Source organism: Bicyclus anynana, chromosome Z (assembly GCF_947172395.1).
Source record: "Bicyclus anynana chromosome Z, ilBicAnyn1.1, whole genome shotgun sequence".
Taxonomy (NCBI): Eukaryota; Metazoa; Arthropoda; class Insecta; order Lepidoptera; family Nymphalidae; genus Bicyclus; species Bicyclus anynana.
Window position 1 is genome coordinate 17,292,714 of NC_069110.1, and position 23,615 is coordinate 17,316,328.

General features: G+C 37.2%; 1 protein-coding gene across 2 annotated transcripts in view; it reads left to right on the forward strand.

Annotated features, from left to right (window-relative positions):
• Window positions 1-21,735, forward strand: part of LOC112053532 (sodium channel protein Nach-like) — a 32,344-nt gene extending 10,609 nt beyond the window's left edge. The window contains exons 7-12 of one of the 2 annotated variants that reach the window (XM_024092979.2): window positions 3,053-3,217; window positions 8,833-8,944; window positions 10,479-10,532; window positions 14,558-14,723; window positions 16,926-17,032; window positions 20,867-21,735. In XM_024092979.2, coding sequence (XP_023948747.2) covers window positions 3,053-3,217; window positions 8,833-8,944; window positions 10,479-10,532; window positions 14,558-14,723; window positions 16,926-17,032; window positions 20,867-21,150 — 888 coding nt within the window. In that variant the 3' untranslated portion in view covers window positions 21,151-21,735. The remainder of the gene's footprint in view (window positions 1-3,052; window positions 3,218-8,832; window positions 8,945-10,478; window positions 10,533-14,557; window positions 14,724-16,925; window positions 17,033-20,866) is intronic. The other variant, XM_052890733.1, reaches the window with a different exon arrangement.
• Window positions 21,736-23,615: the final 1,880 nt, after the last annotated feature.

Here is a 23,615-nt window from a genome sequence, read left to right on the forward strand (position 1 = left end):
GCTGCTTAGTAACAACTTTTAATAACCTCGTTATTGATACAAGTTGAAGTACCAGATGTTTTTTACTGTTGATTCGTTGTTATCAACCCATATTCGGCTCACTGCTGAGCTCGAGTCCTCTTAGAATGAGAGGGGTTAGGCCAATAGTCCACCACGCTGGCCCAATGCGGACTTCACACACGCAGAGAATTAGGAAAATTCTCTGGTATGCAGGTTTCCTCACGATGTTTTCCTTGACCGTTTGAGGCACGTGATATTTAATTTCTTAAAATGCACACAAATGAAAAGTTGGAGTGCATGCCCTCGACCGGATTCGAACCCACACCCTCCAGAATCAAAGGCAGAGGTCATATCCACTGGGCTATCACACTACTGTTACTGTTGATTAATTAATAGTTATACAACTTAATAGCAACAATGTCCTACAAATTGCGAGGCATATTATCTCATTCTGACACTCAGAAATATTTATTTCCCAGTAACTCAGTTAGCTACCAGAAACAAAAATATAAATATGGCTGGTGGGAGGCTTCGGCCGTGGCTAGTTACCACCCTATCGAGAAAGACATACCGCCAAGGGATTTAGCGTTCCGTTGCGATGTCGTGTAGAAACCTAAAGAGGTGTGGATTTTCATCCTCCTCCTAACAAGTTAGCCCGCTTGCAACTTAGGTTGCATCATCACTTACCATCAGGTGAGATTGTAGTCAAGGGCTAACTTATAAAGAATAAAAAAAAAATATTCGTAAATAAAAATGTTGATCGTCTCATCGATATGAGGCTACTTGCGAAAAATTAACTTGATAGTTTTACAAAATGTTTTACGGAACCCTGACTAATCCTTTAACAATATCCTAATTGGTATTAACGGCTGCTTAGCAGATTTTCTTTTAGATTCGCTAATCCAGTTATTTTGGAAAGTCTTTAAGGTTGAGTACTTAATCAAAAAATCAAAAAATCAAAAATCATTTATTTCAAGTAGGCTCAGTTTACAAGCACTTTTGATACGTCAGTTGACTATTTCTATTCTACCACCGGTTCGTAAGGCAGGTTCTGCTGAGAAGAAACCGACAAGAAACTCAACTGTTGCTCTTTTTAAAAAATCATAGGTACATTATTATTATTTACAATTGATGATAACATTACAATTTCATATAGTTTTACTTTTTGTTTAAAGGTGGAAGATGATCCAATGGCCTCCAAGCGCTTTTATCTTTAAGGAACTCATCGATGTTGTAGTATCCTCGACTAAGTAAATGTTTTTTAACACATTGCTTAAAGCTATGCATTGGCAGGTCCATCACACTATAGTAATAGCCCGGGATGCTAAATTTGCAGTTACTAACGCGTCATGGGAACTGATTACATTTGGTAGATTAAATGATAGGAAGAACAAACGTTAATTAATTTTTTTTGCTTTTAGTTATTCCCAGAATTTCACTGGGATCGGGTTATTAACTTGGGCGATACCGAATCTTAACTAATGAGTACTTACTGCCCAGTCTTAGATAGATAGGAACTTATTAACAAAAAAGAATTTATAAAGTACATCAAGTTCACGCGGAAAAAGTCGCGTGTATCAGCTAGTTACTAATACTTACCGTTATGGCAGCTTCCGGATCAAAGATAAAAGTGATTGGAGGGAAACCGAGATTGCCGTCTATTCTTACGATAGGCCCATAGTGTTTTTGCAGTAACTCGTGTAACTCAATTGGGCGATTATACAACCAACCTTAAAATAGCCAAGAGGATAAAAAAGGGCATGAAGTAAAAACAAAGGTTTCATGAAAAAATATTATTTTTCTTATAAAAGCAATTTTTATTACGGCTTACTGAAATTATCAGAAAATTTTGGCGATTAACTAAGAGATTATTTTGATCAAAATAAGTAATAATTTCATCGCGCTCGTAAATCGAGAACTAAAATAGTATAGGGATTATATTATGTAACTTTGGGACCCTCCCATTCCATTACATAACTCTCAAATCGTTAGATTTTCGAAATGCACACCTAGTAATTAACTAACCTACTATGTATATACTATGTATCTGACGTGTTGGTTGAGTATGTTTTTTTTTTATTCTCTACAAGTCAGCCCTCGACTACAATCTCACCTGATGGTAAGTGATGATGCAATCTAAGATGGAAGCGGGCTCACTTGTTAGGAGGAGGATGAAAATCCACACCCCTTTCGGTTTCTACACGATATCGTACCGGAACGCTAAATCGCTTGGCGGTACGTCTTTGTCGATAGGGTGGTAACTAGCCACGGCCGAAGCCTCCCATCAGCCAGACCTGGACCAATTAAGAAAACTTCAATCGGCCCAACCGGGGATCGAACCCAGGTCCGACAAGTAAATCCATCGCGCACATCACTGCGCCACGGAGGCCGTCTAAATGTTATTTCTGAAGTTAGTTTTTTTGTTGCCCTAAACGCACCCATGGAGCTGTGATAGCCCAGTGGATATGACCTCTGCCTCCGATTCTGGTGGGTTCGAATCTGGTCCGGGGCATGCAATAAATAAATGTATTAATTAACATATATTTTTATTTTAAGTTTTTAACACTAAACTTCACTAAAGTTAGAAATTTACAGGAAATCCATATCAGGTAAGTAGGGGGTCTACCCAACACGGAAAACCATGGCAAGGGGTCTACAACACAAAAACAGTTTGGGGAACTCTGGTCTAGAGTTTTGAAAGTTGGCAAAGTTATTAGTTATGGAATAATTGTAAAAGAGAAAAATATGCAGTGGTGCAATTAAATTAATATTTATTGAATGTCGTAAATCGTTTAATTTGAGATTATTGTGTTTATGACGATTATTGTCTTCTAACTTAGGGAAGCATATCTGAAGTTCCATATCTCCTCTCCTGTTAGGGCCAAAATGATGATAGTGATGATAATTTATTTATTTATTATCACTTACACAAACTGAAATAATAAAATTTAACTAAATTATAAACCAATATAAGTGTAGTAATTAAGCTAAAAATGTTGATGATGATGATGATGATGATGATGATGATGATGACTATTTGGCTATCACACAGGTGTTTGTTGACAACGCATACAACGTTCCGGACCTAGATTCGCCTATGCGAGTAGTCAACCCGTCATCCGAACTACTAATCGCTGTATCAGCGGAGAGGACTTACGCTACGTCGGGAATCAGATCGTTCCCAGTCTACGACAGACACTGCTACTACACCGATGAAGTATGTAACTTTTTTTTTTTAATTTTTCTTTCTACAAGTTAGCCCTTGACTACAATATCAAAAGTTCAAAGTGTTTATTAAACGCAAGCTTTTAGGAAAGTCTTATTATACTGTTAATGAGTATATAAATGATAAAAAAGCTTGGAATAAGTTTGTAAAGTGGTGGTAAACAAAAAAAATAAACCTTGGCTGAGTTTGTTGTGGGCTCTTCTCTGACCAATGCGCGTGTGCCTTTCAAAATGCACAAATGTGCTTGTAAACTAAGCCTAACTGAAATAAATGTATTTTGATTTCTTTTTGAATCCACTCTCCTTTCGGTTTCTACACGACATCGTACCGGAACGCTAAATCAATTAAGAAATCCTCAATCAACCCAGACGGGGATTGAAACCAGGACCTTCGTCTTGTAAATCCACAGCGCATACCACTGTGCCACGGAGGCCGTCATTAAAATAGATGTATCGATTATCTATCAATACATATAAATAAAAAGTGTCTGTTTGTGATTTCAAGATAACTGTTTTACCAAGTGTGTATAGTTATGTACACGATTCCAAAAACAAACAAGCTTATTTTACACTAGCGGACGCCCGCGACTTCGTCCGCCCTTAGGCCTAGGCCTCTATAATCCAGCCCTTGCAGTAGTATCGCTGTAAAAATGGAGTAACTACTCCCGGTTTTCGAACGTTTCCCTTCACTACTCTTCTACTATTGATCGTAGCGTGACGAAAAGTATACTATAATCTGCCCAGGAGTATGAAGAATAATAATACCATGTTACGTTAAAATCCGTCGAGTAGTTTTTTTTTCTATAACAAACATACAGACAAACAGACGAAAGTTTTATCTATCACTAACCACCCCCTGATACTACTAAATTGACCTCTCTACAGATTTATTATAAGTATAATAGATTTTCGTGTTTTTCTGTCTGTATATTCTTTCCATTTGTCCGGGCTAATCTTTTTCAACGGCTGAAACGACTCTAATGTGACTTTCACTTATATTGAAAAGAGGAGATTATTGAGCGACATATATGCTTTTTATGCCAAAACAATTAATCGTTCCCGGGGAATTTGTGAAAAACTGATTTTGTTGATATACCTGAGCGATCGAGCTATATTCGGCTTCTTTTGTATTTTGCTTGAAATGTTATATAATTACTGATCCCAGTGTGATACCAATATAATAATATACATATTAACACGACCCATTACAATAGACGCAATCTGAGACCATCTTTCCACTTGCCATTATCCTTGCATCTCCCTTGCTTTTGATCTGGACTTTTATTGATATTTGAGCCAAGAAAATTTTCCTTGGCTTTTCCCTTTCAATATTTCTTAGAACCTCGCCACACATCCACATCCATTGTTTGTTTGTTTATTTTAAAAATCACTAGAATAATAAAGTTACTTCATTTAATATAGGAGTTATTTGATATGTGGTCATTGTGTTCAAAGAATACCTTCCAAACAAAGGCTTTATTAGAGCTTGACATCATAAAAGGCTAAAGCCGTCGAATGTCACACCAGCAAAGGCATTGCTATGACATACACCATCCATACCCACCTTTGTTTCCTCTAAAAGCTTTTACGTAGAACGTCCGTCCGCTTTTCATGGGATAAAGGATGGAACCTATGAAAACTATGGGTTTGTTGTTCATGTTATTTGACACCGTGCGCACAGAAAATGAATGCTCTTTATTAAAAATTCCATAAGGTCACCGGTAAAAGTCAGATTCCTGACACCACAGATTAAAGAATAATACAGATAGAGCGCACGGAACACGACGGTGTCGTAGCCAAATACAAAATTCAAAAATGAATACATTCTCGAGTCAGTACGACACGCGTCAGTAATTTTCAATACTATTAAAGAAAAAACAAAAACACAAACTGTTCACAAAAACTGAAGAAATCAGATGGAGTAAGTATTTTTTATTGATTATTTTATCGATTTACATAATTGTTGTTAGTGTTAATTTTTTCTAAAATACAAATTATGATAAAAGTTTGTATATGCGGATGTGTGAATAATACGCGTGAATTTAGTTTTTTTATGGATTTCACCGGCGTCACCACACTGCTTGTAAAGACTCATTCTGGATCATCTCTATACTGTGCCTGACACGAACAAATCGGGTGTGGACTGAGAACCTGCGATAGACATATATGCCTCACTAGAGAGCATCAATAGCTCAACGGTAAAGCGGTTGGACTCATCACCGAGCGGTGGTGATTCGATACCAGCCCCGCCGGTCTATTGTCGTACCCACTCCTAATACAGAACCGAGGGCGTGTAGCGATAAATAAAAAACCCACGAGTGATGCACGTCACTTCCCCGCACGCACGATTTCATACCCGCGCAGTCTTTCCCCCTGTCGCCCGCATATCATGCGAGTGTTATCAACTTGCCAGACTATAGTATAGTCATCAGTCATTTAGCTTCGCGGTAACCCTCCCAAAAACACAATTAAAGAATTTTAAAGAGAAGGGCTCTAGCGAAGGGTTGCCACAAAGCTAAGGATCTTGGAGACATGATACCTCATGATATCCCGTAGAATACATGAGAAAATATTAAAAACTAATAGTTATTTTTATTAATAGTTAGTTTTTGGCGGCCTCCGTGGCGCAGTGGTGTGGATTTACAAGACGGAGGTCTTGGGTTCGATCCTCGGCTGGGCCAATTGAGGTTTTCTTAATTGGTCCAGGTCTGGCTTGGCCGTCCTACCAACAAAGACGTTAGCTATTTAGCGTTTCGGTACGATGTCGTGTAGAAACCTAAAGGAGCGTGGATTTCATCCTATTCCTAACAAGTTAGCCCGCTTCCATCTTAGATTGCATCATCACTTACCATCAGGTGAGATTGTAGTCAAGGGCTAAGTTGTAAAGAATAAAATAAAAAAAAATAAATCAGGAACTACTGGTCTGATTTGAATTTTTTTTTTAGTGTTACATAGCCCATTAATCGAGGAACGCTATAGGCTATATATTATCCCCATATTCTTACGAGAACGGGAACCACGCGGGTAAAACCGCGCGGCGTCAGCTCGCATATAAAGTCGTTTATCAAAAACGTATTGCTTAGTTTCTCAGCTTAGTGACGGCTTCTTCAGCAATCAATTTATGACACTACTTAATATTTAAGAATTTCGATTGAGTATTAAGAACGCGTGCGTCAATTCACAGTTCTATCGTGATGTATCTTCGCAAATAAGCATTGACGCAAAATGTTCAAGATAAGCTATCTAGACCCGACATAGGCTTTATATCTTGAGAACTTATCAGATCTTATTAGTGTGCGTCAACAATTATTATGAATAGCCTAATTTGATGGAATTCTTAGTATTTTTTTTTATAATGCACAGAACATTTTTAGGTACCTACATATATGAACGAGGGTATCGATTATTGTTTACATTGGCGTAACTAGTATTATCCACTGGGCTATCACTGCTCTATCTATCTCCGATTCCGGAGGGTGTGGGTTCGAATCCGGTCCGGGGCATGCACCTCCAACTTTTCAGTTGTGTGCATTTTAAGAAATTAGAAAGAAAGAAAGAAAGAAAGAAAATATATTTATTACTACATTATGCCACACACCACAATTATTTAAGAATAATACCCTGCGATGTGTGGCATAACCTAGAAAAAGGTCCTAGCTCAGCATATTGCTGTATGCTCCCCATAAACAAAGAACATACAGCGCTGATTTTCAGCTAGGACCCAGTTCTAAGTGCCACCATGAAAACAGGCAACATAAACCTATATTTAAAGCAAAACCAAATTAAAACTTATAACTAGTTTAAAACATATAAAAAAGAACAAAAAGAAAAATTATATAACATTAAAGTACCTACAGTATTAAAACCAACAATCAAATTTATTCCCAAGTTTAATAACTATACTATTATTATTATATTTACTTACTATAACTACATAATAAATAAAAAAAGAAAAAGAATATTTATATAAAAATGTAATATGAATGAATAATTACTAAATTTGTACATTATTAAATATAATATTGATTACACATATAAGTTACACATAGTATAGTATATAAATATTTGCTATAAGAAAGAAAACTCCGCCACATGATGCTGGAATTCCATCTGTTTGTCGAGGAGAAATCGGTTCAATAATTTTTTAAATTTAAATTTAGACTTGATTTTTTTTATTGGTGGGGGAATATTATTCCAGCATTTAGTAGCGGAGTATGTAAATGACCCTCTAAACGCGGCAGTACGGTGAGGGGGAACCCGAAATTGATGTCGGCAGCTGCGACGCACGGTTTCATCATCAGCCGCCCAAGTGAGTTTATGAAGAAGATACAGTGGTTTACCCTCCTTAATAACTCCAAACAGTAAACACGCCAAATGTAACTTTCTTCTAGTTCTCATCTTTAACAAACTATGATGGTTCAAAAATGGAGTAATATGAGTTCTTGGCGGGACATTAAAACAGAAACGAGCACAAGCATTTTGTACTCGTTGTATTAAGCGCTTGGTTCTACACAGAAGTCGAGGACCAAATACAACATCTGCATAGTTAAGCTTTGACAATACCAAAGATTCGACCAATTTTATACGTAGTTCCTGAGAGAGGTAATCACGGACCTTATAAATGATTTTTAGCCGATAAAAACAATTTCGAACTACCTCTGCCACATGATCCTCAAACCTAAGGCCTAATTAAATATCACGTGTCTCAATCGGTGAAGGAAAACATCGTGAGGAAACCTGCATACCAGAGAATTATCTTCATTCTCTGCTTGTGTGAAGTCTGCCAATCCGCATTGGGCCAGCGTGGTGGACTATTGGCCTAACCCCTCTCATTCTGAGAGGAGACTCGAGCTCAGCAGTGAGCCGAATATGGGTTGATGACGACGACTAGTATTATTTCCTAGGGTGGGCCTGCATATTACTAAACAAAGTTACTATGACAAAGTCGACACTCAATATAAATATTTCGTTAGCAATATACTTTGTAGATGTAGACTTCTGAAAAGGCTCGACTTTTTTATTATTTTTTCTTTGAATCTATTGTAATTGTTATTATTTGATATTTTAAATGATATTTTCTATAAAATTATTGGTATTTCGACGTTCATCACAGGATTTCAAATCGGTAGCCCAGTATCCTAGCGTGGGCACTGGACTACTCTAGGGTGGGCCCGGCCCACCCGGCCCACCCGCTATATACGCCTATGATTGTTTACTAGGCTATCATAACCAACATAGGGTTAGGGGTTGAGGTATAAATACATATAAGCTATCAAACCAACATATTTCATACAATATATAAAATATATATATTTGACGACCGCGTGACGCAGCGGGTAGTGATCTTGCTTTCTGCATCCACGGTCGTGGGTTCGATTCCTACAACTGAAAAATGAGCATGGGTGTTTTCCAGTGTCTCGGTATATTTATACATTATATGTACAATGTACATAGATATAAATATGTATTAAAACCGCTACCTTAGTACTCATATGCTTACTTTGTAGCTATGTAGTGATGTGTGTAGTGCAAGTATACTTATTTATTTATATATCGTTAAATACATTTATGGTTGATACTTTATTTAGACTTATATTTTATTTTCAGATCGAAATCCCAAACATAAAACAATACTCGTTCCACAATTGCAGGGCTTTACGAAGAATGCAGTTAATGGTAAAATTGTGTGACTGTGTACCATTTTATTTTCCAAAGAGAGGTAATTCTAGTTTTTCTCGTTTTTTTACACAACTATCGAAGGAAGAGCCATGAAGTAGTAGTGGATTCAGAGCTGTTTGCAATAGTCAGACATACCACATTTTATGAACTGTATTGAAAATATTGTGATAGCCAATGTTCCTACCATGGTAAATACGCTACTCAATAGGATAGTTGACTCATATCAAATTTAATATACACAATATTAATTTCGTGTAGTAATGGAATAAGAGTCCGAAATATATCGATATCAATTAATAAAACTTAAGGATTTTCTATAACACTTAATTTAAATATCACGAAATGGGGCGGGCCCTAATGTGGGATGCTACATGCGTAAGTGGCTCAAGTATGCCTCTCTGACAGAGAGTTACATATTTGTACCTTTTGCCGTGGAGACCCTTGGGCCATGGAGTCGCAGTGCCAAAAAAATTTTCCATACCATTTCACCGCGGCTTGTTGCCTAGACTGGTGACAGAAGGGCTGGCTCATTTTTTGCGCAAAGGATCAGCCTGGCTGTCCAGCGCGGAAATGCAGCCCAGTATTCTTGCCACCATTCCACGTGGGCATGATTTGTATAGTTATTAGGATAAGTTAGCTTAAGTTCCTTATTGTATTCATTCTCAATAAAAAAAAAATATCACGTATTTTTTCAAATTTTCCAAACGTCAAAAACGCTGACGTCCATTTTGTGACGTCATTAACACACTTGATAAACTAAACGTCAAAGTAAAACTAATTGTAAATTAATATTTTTGTCTAGTACTATCCTGGAATAGGATTTGTTAAAGTGACGTCATGGCACAGATAAAACATAGACCATCATGGCAGACAGAGTTTTAACAAAATAAACAATTTTTTTTATCTAGTAGAACGATAATGAATAATTTAAGACCTTTTAAAAAAAAGAGTCAATCAGCCTATTATGGTCTGTGGTTTGAAAGGTAGCACATTTGTTTTATATTTTCTTATATATATGCGTATACTATGAGAAATCATGTCCCCAATCGCCTCACTTAAATTTTTCTATTCGGCAACTTTCGAAAATTCATTGTTGAAGATTAAAAAAAAAACTTCTAGCGATTGACTCTATGCTTGCATAGAACTCATAGAAGTTAATTGGCCTTCTGCCAATTAACTGCTTTCTGTGGCTGGGGAACTCATTCGGCATGGTATTTCGTAGAAAGTATCATAGCATTACGTTTTATACTAGGGTAGTTACATTTGCTGCATTCCAGAGAGCATGAGTTGACAAACATTCAGTATTCATAAAATGAAGTAGGTCTGACTAAGCAGGCTCCCGTTCTATAGATGCTTACAGTTTTGATATTTGATTCTGATTTTCATGACCTTTTGACCTTCCTTAATTTTTTTAGCCAACACGATATCGATGTCGATTTTTCACATCTTAATAATAAGACCGTAATAAAGGTGTATAGTATACAAAAAATCAGCACAGTAGGAATTTTCCCCAGATTGGGGTTTAAAATGCCTAAAATTACTGGTTTATTTGTAAAGTTTTCAATTTGTTGCAGATCGCAATAGAATATGTAACTTCAATGACATCGAGTGCCTGGAATCATTGTCAAGTAGGTACATTATACTAGCTAATGTTCGTATCTTATAATTGTTAGAACATGTAAGTTTTGAAGTGATAACTTCTTACGGGTGGGTAATAGTCTAATTCACAAGTGCTCTTTAGTAGTAAAAAAGTTCTCCGTCTCATTTTTGAGGTTAAGGTGTCATTCGATTCGAAATTGAATATGGGTACAGAATTTCCTAACAAACACTGTAACCTTTAGAAGTCTCGACAAATATTTATTTAACTAAATATTGGGCTGAAATTGGGGTTCCGCCGGTCGCTGAAACTCGGGCATGACGCCGCTAGGAAGAATCGGTTGAGCCGTTTAAAAGTTTTGGGGGTGCCAGAGGGGAAGAATGACTGAATGTCAGCAAATATACTCGAGTGGGGTCTCAAATGAACGCGCACTGAAAAAGAATATTGATGACTTGACCGAGAGTGTAATTAATAACTTGACCTTCAAAAATTCAAAAATTTTGAAGTTTTTAGCAAGTGGTGAGGGCATGAAGATTTTTGGGTTTTATATTCTGGAGTGCTTTTAATTTCATGCCATGGTGATCTTAGGTACGTACTTTGGAACTATGGACTCGGTTGTTGCGCCATTCCGGAATCAAAAGGATTGTGGGTTCTATGCCCTGTATGACAAACTCTGGTACCCAGTTTTAGTACATATTTTCGTATTTGCGAGGAAAGGAGATTATTTGTTAAGTTTGATGACTTGATTGATATTCTTTCTCTATCAGATGAGATATTAACGAAATGCGATTACAAATAAATCATAATTAAATCAATTCTATTTTTTATATATTGTTGGGCTCAGATTTGATAAATGAGCCGTTACAATGTCGAAATTAGTGTCATTTGTTAAATAACACTATCAATTTCAGACTCTTTTAATTTCAATTTGATTGATTGCAAAATCAAGATAAAAAATAAAAATATAAAAAAATATATTATAACGAATAACGACGATAAAATAAAAAAAGCCGTGATAGCCCAGTGGATATGACCTCTGCCCCGATTCCGGAGGTTGTGGGTTCGAATCCGGTCCGGGGCATGCACCTCCAACTTTTCAGTTATGTGCATTATAAGAAATTATATATCACGTGTCACAATCGGTGAAGGAAAACATAGTGAGGAAACCTGCATACCAGAGAATTATCTTAATGCTCTGCGTGTGTGAAGTCTGCCAATCCGCATTGGGCCAGCGTGGTGGACTATTGGCCTAACCCCTCTCATTCTGAGAGGAGACTTGTTCAGCAGTGAGCCGAATGGGTTGATAACGACGAACGACGATAACGATATCAGACACTGGAAGACATCTATGTTAATTACACGAAAAAAATTCCGTTGTGGGAATCGAATCCACAGTTGGATGCAAAAGGCAGGGTCACTACCATCTGCACCTCTTGGCCGTCGAAGGCCATCTGTTTGTTTTCTCAACCATTACTTTAAAAACATGAGAATGATAAAGGGAAAGATTGTAAAACACATTGAAGCCTGTGAATGTCATCGATTGTGTGACAGTTTTGGTAACTCGACCAATCAAAGCTGACAGCTTTGATCGATCGATAATAATGCAAAGTGTTGTTCTACGTGATAAATCTTATTAGAAGGAGTTTGATAGCAAATTATCGATCCAGATAATCGGATTAAAACGACCCTGAAAAATAAGATAGTACTGAATTGCTTTTTTGAATTAGTCGAGAAATTTATTTTGTAATTTACTTGCAATCTGAAGCACTAGCGGATGCTTTCGACTTCGTTCGCCCTTCGAACTCCTTAATCCGGCCCTCATGCAAAATCCGTTCATATCGGACGTGTACTAACTGTAAACTACCTCCCTGACCAATTTCATCTTTGTACGTCAAACGGTTTTTGAGATTCCGTGATGACCTTTCACATTTATATATTAACTAGCGGACGCCCGCGACTTCGTCCGCGTAAAAATCGATGTCAACTTTCAACCCCTATTTCACATTGTATTTTGCAAGTTTTATAACTTATACCTAATAAATAGTCCACTTATCATTTTACATTTACAAATGTACCTAGAAAAATTAAGAACTTTCCGTACAAACTTTCTACCCCTACTTCACCCATTTCTGATTTTGTTTTCGCGACAAAAAGTATCATATTATCCTTCTACGTGTTATGGTCTCAAATCGTCTTAAGTATCATTCATTCTGTAGTTTCAGCGAGATACCCGGTCAAAAAAAAGGCAAACAGACAGACAAAAAATAGAAAATAGGCTTCAGTATCGATCTCCTACCTCTACCCTACCTACTCCTACCCTACCCGTACCCTAACTGTATCCTACCCCTACCCTACCCGTACCCTACCCTACCCTACCCGTAATCTTCCCTTTCCCTACCCCTACGATAGGGGTAGGCCCTACCCCTACCCTACCCCTAACCTAGACATACACTCCCCTACCCTGCCCTACCCCACCCTACCCCTACCCTACTTTTACCCCTACCCTACCCTTACACAACCCCTATCCTACCTGTACCCTACCCTACCCTACCCTATACCTTCCCTACCTTACCCTTAGCAAAATCGGTCCAGCCCTATGAGCGTGGTGCGATGACAAAGGAAAATAGAGACTTCTATGTTAAAATTATAATCTTTGGATCTACAGGACCGATTTGGAAAATTGTTTTTATTTGCGAGTGTCATAGGCTATGTTTGATTCCCATATTCACACAGGAACGGGAACTACGTAATTGAAAGCGCAGGGCGTCATGTAGCGGAATTTCTGAGTCTTTTAGAAATTTTGTATTATCTCCGAAACTATTTAACTAATTAACATACTATAAAGGGCAAATCTTATCTCCATAATATCCTTGTGATTATTAAATAATTTATTTTGATAAGGATTTAAGTTAAGTAGCATAAATAATGACGCAAACCTAAGTATATAAAATTTATAATTTTTAAAACACAAAAGGTACTATATCTGCTAATATATAGAAGATAGATATATGGCGTCGCGGACTTTTTTGTAGAAATTTTAAAGATACATAAAGCCTCCATACATTAATTTCAATTTTACACAATGGTTAAGGCAGCGCATGCGAATAAGTCTGCTTAAGAGGATTTCGGTCCGACCTGTATGACAAAAACTGTGTTAACTCGGCGAATATATATCATACTAATATAAAATATAGCCTATAGCACTCCCCAATAATGTAGCATTCTACTGGTGAAAGAATTTTTGAAATCGGACCAGTAGTTCCGAAGATTACCCCATTTAAAAAATGTGACAAACTTACAAACTTACAAACTTTACCTCTTTATAATATTAGTATAGATACTAGCGGACGCCTGCGACTTTGTCCGCGTAAAATTCGATGTATACCATTAACTACCCCTACCCTACCCCTACCCTACCCTGCGATAAAGACTGGGACCGACAGCTGAACGTGCTCTTCGAGGCACGGGGGTGTAACACCATTAACTTCCCAACTCCAGTCTGAGAATTTTAGTTGTTAATTCCTTAGAAGAAAGAAAACTCAATATCTCATATTCCGAATACTCGAACCCAGGACCTCGGGTTTCAAAACCATACAGGCTAACCACTGGACCAACGAGGCACGGCTTAGGTTGACAATGTTTAATCTTTTAACGACCACTGTAAGCACGGGATTGTAACATCACCAATTTCCCAACTACTGGCTGAGAGTTTTTACTAACAATTTCTTAGAACAAAGAAAAGCTCAGTTATTACGTAACGTAATAGCTCAGTGGATATTTCCTCGACCTTCGATTCGGAGGGCGTATGTCCGAATTCGGTCCGGGACATGCATCTCTAACTTTTCAGTTACGTACACATTGAGAAATTAAATATCAAGTGACGGTGAAGGAAAAACATCGTGAGGAAACCTGCATAGCTGAGAATTGTTTTAATTCTCTACGTGTGTGAAGTATGTCTAACCCCTCTCACTATGAGAGAAGACTCGTGCTCAACAGTGAGCCGAACATGGGTTGTCAATGATGATTAGTTAGATTAATTTTGTTATTATGTTTCAGATATGACATATATTCAAGGCTTAACATATAATAACATAACAGAGAGCGTCGACAAAATAGAAAATGATATAGAATGTCTGCCTGAGTGTGAACATTTTTCGTATCCGCTACAAGTTGGTTTGGGGACTATATCCAATCGGGTACCGCTCTCAGGAATAGAATTTTAGTGAGTATATGCCTTCTACCTGCTTCTACCTAGTGGTGAAATTTTAAAAGTGCTGCACTTGTAAACTAAGCCCTTATTCGCACGAGAGTTTTTTTAAAGGACGTTAAAAAGCGTTCGAATACAACAAATGCATTCGCAAGTATATGTTCACACGACAGCGCTAATGCCGGCTCCACATTAGTGCCGTAAAGCTCTGTGAACAGGCGCGAACGCGAATGTGGACGGTTTTCGCGGGGTTTACGCACGTTCGCGACAGTTCCCAGTCGTAGTCATAGTCAGACTGATCAAAGTAGTCATAGTCAGACTGATCACAGTATTTTGTCCCACGACAAAGGTTTCACACCTCCTTCGCGCAGCGTTCACGCATTCACATTCACAGCAAACAATGTTATTGCTGCAGCAGATTCTATGTCCATTTCGCGGCGGGGATCAAATGATTGTCAGTATCCCGTGAATGTGGAGGGCATGTACTTGTGCCGTGAATTCATAGCGAGAATTCGCGCGTGAATTCACGGCACTAATGTGGAGACGGCATAAAATACGACGCTTTTTTCTTGCGGTGTTGCATTTGAAATTTTGGACGTTGAAAATAGACCTTCTTTTAACTTCATACTATATACTCTCGCGTTAATATACTCGCGTCAAAGTAAGTAAAGTGGGCGGATAATTGTACCTCTGTGTATATATTTGAACGCTTTTCTAAAATCCGTTAAAACAACTCACGTGTGAATGAAGGTTAAGGTTACTTGAAATGAATGAATTTTTATTTGAGATCGCAATTATAGGTATCGCAATAAACCTTAATTAGAAAATTGAAAAAAAAACATACTAAGCTCAGTAAGCCCCATACCTCTCTTTATAAAGCGAATCGATAGGAGTTCTCAGATGCAGTCCACATGAAAAGCATTTTCCACCAGGCAGAAATGCATTGTTTGACAACATAAACGCGAATTAATACCTTTTAAATTCCGACATTCAATTGTGATGACCCGTTAAAGGCTATAAGCACGCCTTTTGTCTTATGTAATTTGCTTTATTATTGTTCCTTAAGTCGTATTTCTGCTCATGAAGTATTGTGGTAGCCAAATAAAGGTTTAAATTAATAAAGTATATTTAAATATCAGACGCCCGCTTCACCTGCCATATGCCAGGTAAATGTTAGGTATTTATTTTTATCTCAAAGGTAATTCCTTTGAGATAAAATTTTTTTGGCAGCGTTTTTGATAAAAACTCCCAGGCGTCTTGAATTTTTCGGACACAATTATAGTCACATTTTAACTAATTTACATAAAACCTTGACCAATGACCTAACTAAACCTTCCAAATGAATCACCTTATCTATTACTGATAAAAACATAAAAAATCCGTACAAATGTTTTCGAGTTCATCGCGAACACAAAGACAGATAGTCGTGGCGGAGGACATTGCTTTTTTTTTTAATTATTTACAAGCTAGCCCTTGATAGTCTCACCTGATGGTAAGTGATGATGCAATATAAGATGGAAGCGGGCTAACTTGTAGGAGGAGGATGAAAATCCACACCCCGCTCGGTTTCTACACGACAATACCGGAGCACTTAATCGATTGGCCATACGCCTTTGCCTGTAGGGTGGCAACTAGTCCCGGCCGAAGCCTCCCACTAGTCAGACCTGGACCAATTAATAAAACCTCAATCAGCCTAGCCGGGGATCGAACCCAGGATCTCCGTCTTGTAAATCCAACGCACATACAAACAACTGCGCCACGGAGGTCGTCAAAATAATATTATTATGTAAATATATATCACCCCGAAACCGGAGCATCCTCAAGTCGATCGAAGATCATAAGTTGTAATAATTTAATGTTGTTGCATTTCATTTCTGTAAGTCAGTAATAGTCTTATTTAGCCGTGATAGCCCAGTGGATATGACCCATGCCTCCGATTCCGGAGGGTACGGGTCCGAACCCGGTCCGGGGCATGCACCTCCAACTTTCCAGTAGTGTGCATTTTAAGAAATTAAATATCACGTGTCTCAAACGGTGAAGAAAAACATCGGGAGGAAACCTGCGTGTGTGAAGTTTGCCAATCCGCATTGGGCCAGCGTGGTGGATTGGCCTAACCCCTCTCATTCTGAGAGGAGACTCGAGCTCAACAGTGAGAATATGGGTTGATAACGATGAAGTGACTAGTTATGACGCTGATGGTTCCAATATTTCTTTCAGTAAAGACATAGATCTGATAAATCGCTCCGTGGTGAATGTGTTCTTCAATGATCTCGTGGCGACCAGATACCGTCGGGATGCTTACCTTAATTGGCAGAACGTATTAGGTGAGTGGTCTCAAGATATTATTGGATAAGTAGCCGAACATAGAGCACTTTGCAATGACGATTTTATACTATACTAGCGGACGCCCGCGACTTCGTCCGCGTGAAACTCGATGTAAACTTTCAACTACCCCTACCCAACTCTACTCCTTTTTTTTTTTTTTTTTTTTTTTTTTTCGTGGGGAAATCCTCATGGATACCTCCGCGCCACGGGGAGGCGAGGAGGTTATGTCGGACCCAACTCTACTCCTACCCTAGCCCTACCCTACCCTATTATTTATTTGTTTAAAAAACGTTCGTTGTTGACCCCAACTAACATTGAGTTGTGTATAAATTTCCTCTTTTGAGCTCCTCATTTTTCATGCGCTAGTAACATATCTAACTGTATTTAATATCATTGTCAATTTTTATGAAATATTGTTCTACATTAACAGTCGATGAAAGTCATACTTGTATTGGACATAGGCGTCATGTAAGCAATTGCAACACTGTGCTTTCCAGTGTGGCGTCACTATTCCATTGCCTTAGGCTCCAACGTCCATGAGCTCTTCGTACTATGTGACCTAATTGCCACTACAGTTTCTCGCTTCGTTGAGCTATGTTGGTAAGATTGGTTCTTTTGCAGATCTTCTCATTTTAGTTTTGATCATGCAAAGATACGCGTGACTCTGAGCTACCTTACGAGGGTGATACTCAGCGACCAAGTCTCGGTTCCGTGTGTCATCACTGGCAACATATAGTACTAGTAGTACTGTTGGATGCTTGCTTTTAGCCGTCATTCACACGATTTTTTTTTAACGAACGTTATATATGTGTTTAAATACAACGAATGCATTCCCAAGTAGGTATATGTTCACACGACAACGTTTTTAAAACAACGCTTTTTATGAGTAGTTGCATTTTCAATTTTAGCGTTGGAAATAGAAATTTATTTAACTTCATACTATATTTGAACGCTTTTTTAACCGCGTCGGGTAAAAAAAATTCTCGTGCGAATGGGGGCTGAGGGTCGTGGTAACAACGTGGTGAGAAAGGCCTAGCCCTCTGTGGTGGGTAGTTTATCGGTCGATAATGATGATCTAAGGACCCATAAGACAAGATTCGTTTACTTTGAGGGCTAGATGTGATGTGTGAGATGTGTCATCACCATCAACATTATCAACCCATATTTGGCTCACTGATGAGCTCGAGTCTCGATGAGGGGTTAGGCCAATAGTTCACCACGCTGGTTCAATGTGAGATGTGTGTATTATCTCAATAGGTATATCTACTAATTTACCTATTTGTTTATTACGTTTCATATATCTACATAACTTGCTGTGTCGATGACGATAAAACATTAATTAGTCCTCTAAGCTTTATGCTCAAACACTATCACATCAGATGCGATGATAAAGTTCACCTTCAAGGGATATCGTGAATCAGTAAACGTGAGGGGCATGTACGCATTTCGTATTAATCATTTAATCTTATCACTAATTATTATTTATTATTATTATAATGGAATATCCTTTTAAGATATTATACCTATATGAGTTTATAGTAGTTCTTCGATAACTCCCGAAGATCCTAAATCAGTAGACCTGCCAATGCTTAAGTTTAAACAATATTACACCATATTTTTTTTTTAATTTTTAACAATGTTATACATATAAAATATACAATATTTTCACTCACTGACGCTGGGTCGTACCTATAGTAAGGCATCTCAGAATCGATAAGGCCATTCTGAAGAGCAAGCTGTTGGTGGATTATCTTGGCTACTTGATTATGTCTGTGCAAGTATTCGCCGTTAGCAAGGTGAGAACACCCGGACACAATATGCCTGATGGACTCCCCAGGACGATGACACGCTCGACAGATGTCTAGAGTGCCATCATTCATAATATTACACGCCATGATTATTATACAAATACAATTAATTACAAAAATATTTTAAATCAGTTGGGTCAGGTTTCCTTCACCCAAGAAGTAGAATTAATAATCTTCGTCGTTATCAACCCATATACGGCTCACTGCTGAGCTCGAGTCTCCTCTCAGAATGAGAGTGGTTAGGCCAATAGTCCACCACGCTGGCCCAATACGGAGAGGCAGATTTTTTTTTTAAATGCACACAACTGAAAAGTTGGAGGTGCATGCCCCAAGCCGGATTCGAACCATACCCTCCGGAATCGGAAGCAGAGGTCATATCCACTCGACTGTCACGGCTATATGTATTGATATTTATTGCCGGATCTTCTCAGCAGAACCTGCCGAACCGGTGGTATTCTTACAAGTAGTCAAATTCGATTTTTCAAAAGTGCTAGCCTACTTGCAATAACGAATTTTAAATTTTACGCATCTTTATTTATTTTTATTTATTTATTTATTTTTTATTTATTTATATAAAGCACGCCAACAATACACATATTAAACGTTAAAACATAAGATAACACATATTAAAGAGTTCTGATATGCATATAAACAATAGGCGCACATAACATTTATATAATTATATGTCAACACTAAACTAATTATAATAATATGTCAAATTTATAGGAAGGATTAAATGTCAAAATTAATTATTACCTAATTTTAAAATTTATAAAATAGTATACAATTTTAAAACAATAGCATAAAGAAGAAAACTTAACTTAATCTTCTAGGCAAGCGTGTTTTACCATAGGCTGCATCATCGCTTACAGCGTTATTGCAGCCATAAAATACAATACAAGCGCAGCCAAGCTTATCAAATAAAAGAAAAACTAAATAATAATAATAAATATTAAAACACATTTTAGTAACACTAGGTTATGCCTTAGACATAACCTAGAGTTACTGGATACTAACTCCAGTCACTAAAAAACAAGTGATTTTGTTGATTACATACATGAAACCTTTTTTGGGAAAGCCTGATTTTCATGCCGGCTCTTTTCCGTAATATCCATCGTCCAAACCGATAAAGTCTCTACAAATAAAAATAAATCTTAAAATTTATTTCTTTAAAACGTATTCCTTCCGTAAGTATTTTGAACTCGGATCTAATTCCTTATCTCCTTATATCATGGGTTTGATATAACTTTTAATCGAGTATTCGGTATCTAAAACTACGTCGGTTTCTACGTGCACTGTCTAGGAATATCTTCAAAGTATTTATACGATTTCTTTATTCAATGTTGGTAATATTTTCTAGTCTAGCCATAAATATTGTATTTCACATTCTACAAGTCTGTTTTTATTCTTTTTTGAATTTAAACTTTCAAATATACGAGTAATATTATACTCTTGGATTCTTTGATGAGTACGCAATTGAGAAACTATACGTATGGAATCCTCGGTCGGCGAGTTCGACTCGCACTTGTCCGGTTTTTCTCGATATTTCTGCGGAAACAGGATATACGCGGGGAAATTGGAAAGAATATTATTGATCACAGTTATTTGAAAGTTATGGGAATCCATTCTTTTAAAAATAATCAAATAACATATTTAATTATTTAAAAAAAATATTTAAATCGTATACCTTAAACGAGAAATTCTTGTATTTAGATTTATTCTCAATCTCGGAAACAAGATCAACGATTTTCGTGAAATTTGGCATAGAGCATGTGCATAGGATTTCAATTTATAGCCGTTATTTGGAGCTGTGATATCCGAGTGGATATTCAACCTCCTCGATTCAACTTTTCAGCTGTAAGCAATTTAAGAAATTATATAACACGCGTTTCAAACGGTGAAGGAAGAACATCGTATAGAAACCTGTATACCTGTTTAATTTTTAGAAAATTTTCCATTCATAAGTAAGCAAAGCTGGGTCAATAATTAAATAAAATAATTGGATCTAATGTTTGTTTGTTTCAGCTGCATTTGGTGGACTGCTGAGTTTAATGTTGGGCTTCACTGTGATCTCACTAGTTGATTTCTTTTTATTCTTCCTCCTTCGCGTTGTTTATGATGCAGTGGACAGGTTCTTCAAAGGCGAGGATTTCAAGCAATCTGCTTCAAGACAGGCTTATTTCATAAATGTGGCTGAACAAAATAGGGAAGGATGGATGAAACCCAAGGTCACACCGTCTAAGAACGAGAACTATCTAGATTTAAAAAAGAAACAAAAGGATATGTTCTATGGTAAAATTAGGTATTAAATAACTAAAATAAGCATATCAATTTGAGGGACTTCAAAGTTTTTTTGTATGCAACCCGGCGCTAATTTGTTGTTTAATTAAGTTGAAAGTGGTATGCATGGGTAGAGAAGTAAACACACAAACAGTCATGTAACATGTATGTATATTTGGAAGTAAAGATCGACATACTTAACTTTAAGTATGGACGTAATTTTTTCTTAACACTACTTGCATAGTGGGGTTTTTATGATAAGAATATTAATAATAGATTGTTGTTTTGCTCTGCATAAGTTATATTTACACATGTTTTATAATAAATTTTCCGATTGTATCTATTACTAACAGTACTTTTCTTTTAAGTTCATATTTAACAGTAAATATTTAAGAAATGGTTACAGTTTATTATTACATCTTCATAATTATATTTAAAACTGAAATATGTTAGGCTTGTAATTAACAACGGACGATGCTACTATGGATGGACTAATAATAAAAACGCGAAAGTTTGATATTTATTGAATGGATGTTTATTTGGATCTTTGTTACTCTTTAACGCCGGTACTACTGGAGCGATTTGGCTGAAATTTGGAATGGAAATATATTTTACTCTGGATTAACACATTGGGAACTTTCATCCTGGAAAAATCCGTGGTTCCCTGAAACTTAACTGAATTCCACGCGGACGATGTCGCGGGCGTCCTCAAGGTAAAATATAAAATTGTAAACCGACTCAAACTAGGAATCGAACTCAAGACCTCTTTCAAACTTATGGAAATATTTTAGTGATCAAACTCCCTAACATTGGAAAATGTTATACAAAAAAAATACTCATTTTACTTGTGAATATTTTTTTAACAAGGTAAGTGAGTAGAAATCTCACTATATTAAGTTTGCAGTTACAGCACGGCTATTCTCTTACGACGTTTTGTATATCTCGAATTTACCGCTATCTTTCTCATTCTATAGCATCGTGTTAAACAGAGAGACATAGAGGTGTATTCGAAACTTTTCGTTACAGAATAGCCTAGCAGTGGGCTTATTTTAAAGAGATACAAGCTTATTCTACCCAATGACGGATTCTACGCAGCATCGTACCGGAATGCGAATCGCTTGGTGGTATCTTTTCCGGTAGAGTTGTACCAGACTAGAGCTAATTCAGAACATATAAAATCGTAAATCTATTTGAACTTGCTATCGAAACCACCACGATTTTTCTATTATAGTAGGCGTTGGATAAAATCCGTTTAATGCGATCCGTACGATGCGGATCAGTGGACGCCTACCATTACTCAAGCACTTACGCCTACAGACACCGAACGCTGGATTGTCAGCGTCCGGTGCCTGTAGCGAATGAATGGGTTTCCCCGAAGCGCCGCTATCCTTCCTTCCTCATGTGACTATTAAGACAAATAACCTTATCAAATTTCATAATAACCATCCACAGACGTAATAGTGTAATTATGTTATTAGTTAAATTTCTATATTATTATAGAAGTGTTATCGTAGTAATTGGTTCATTCAAAACTATTGTAGATAACGCCATTTCACTTGAGTTTTCCTCAACGTATTCAGAGGTTTGTATATTTCGATGTGCACGATAATTAGAACTAGAAAACATTTAGTTGTTATACTAACTATTATCAGACGTGACAACGTCCGAGTAAAACTCAGTTTTTTAGCTTTAGCTATTAAAAAAAAATATATATATATTTTAAGTATTTATCTAAATATTTGAAGTCTTTTTTATTTAACCTACGAAATCTACCACGAATTTTTACGGAACCTTCGGTGTGCTCACACTTAACTGATGTTACAAATCGTTTCTTTTTTTGCTATCGCAAACGCTTCGAAAACCATAAAATGTATGGGAATGACCTTCGTTATCGATAGGTCAGTGACCAACTTAGCAATCAGATCGCGTTAGCGGTTGTAGAAAGAAAATCAATTTGTAACGTGGCTAGAGCTGCTGTTCGGATTAGATAAACAGAATCGTCTGGAGCGAGACGCATGGATGTCGATACCACCGTTCACGGTGTCTTGCTGTTCTGAGGTAGAAGAGTGAAATAGGAACAAGATCAAAATATACATCAGTAAGGGTAAGCTATTTCGAATAGTTCTGATTTTGTTATGACCACTTCATATTTGTTAATGACCATGACCTGGATGGTCTGGTGCGGGTCGCATGGATGACAATACCACTGTTCACGGTGTCTTGCTGTTCTGAGGTAGAAGGGTAAAATAGGAACAAGATCAAAATATACATCAGTAAAGAAATATACATCAGTTAAGGGTAAGCGACTTCGAATAGTTCTGATTTTGTTATGAGCACTTCATATTTGTTAATGAGAATGGTTCGGCGACAATGACGTGCTCTCTGAGGCACGGAGTCACAACGTCATCAAAATGAACTTCCAAGCACAACCATCTCAAGCAGCATCTAGCGGCTCTCTGCAACCCGAAAGGATGAGGTCATATCAACCCATATA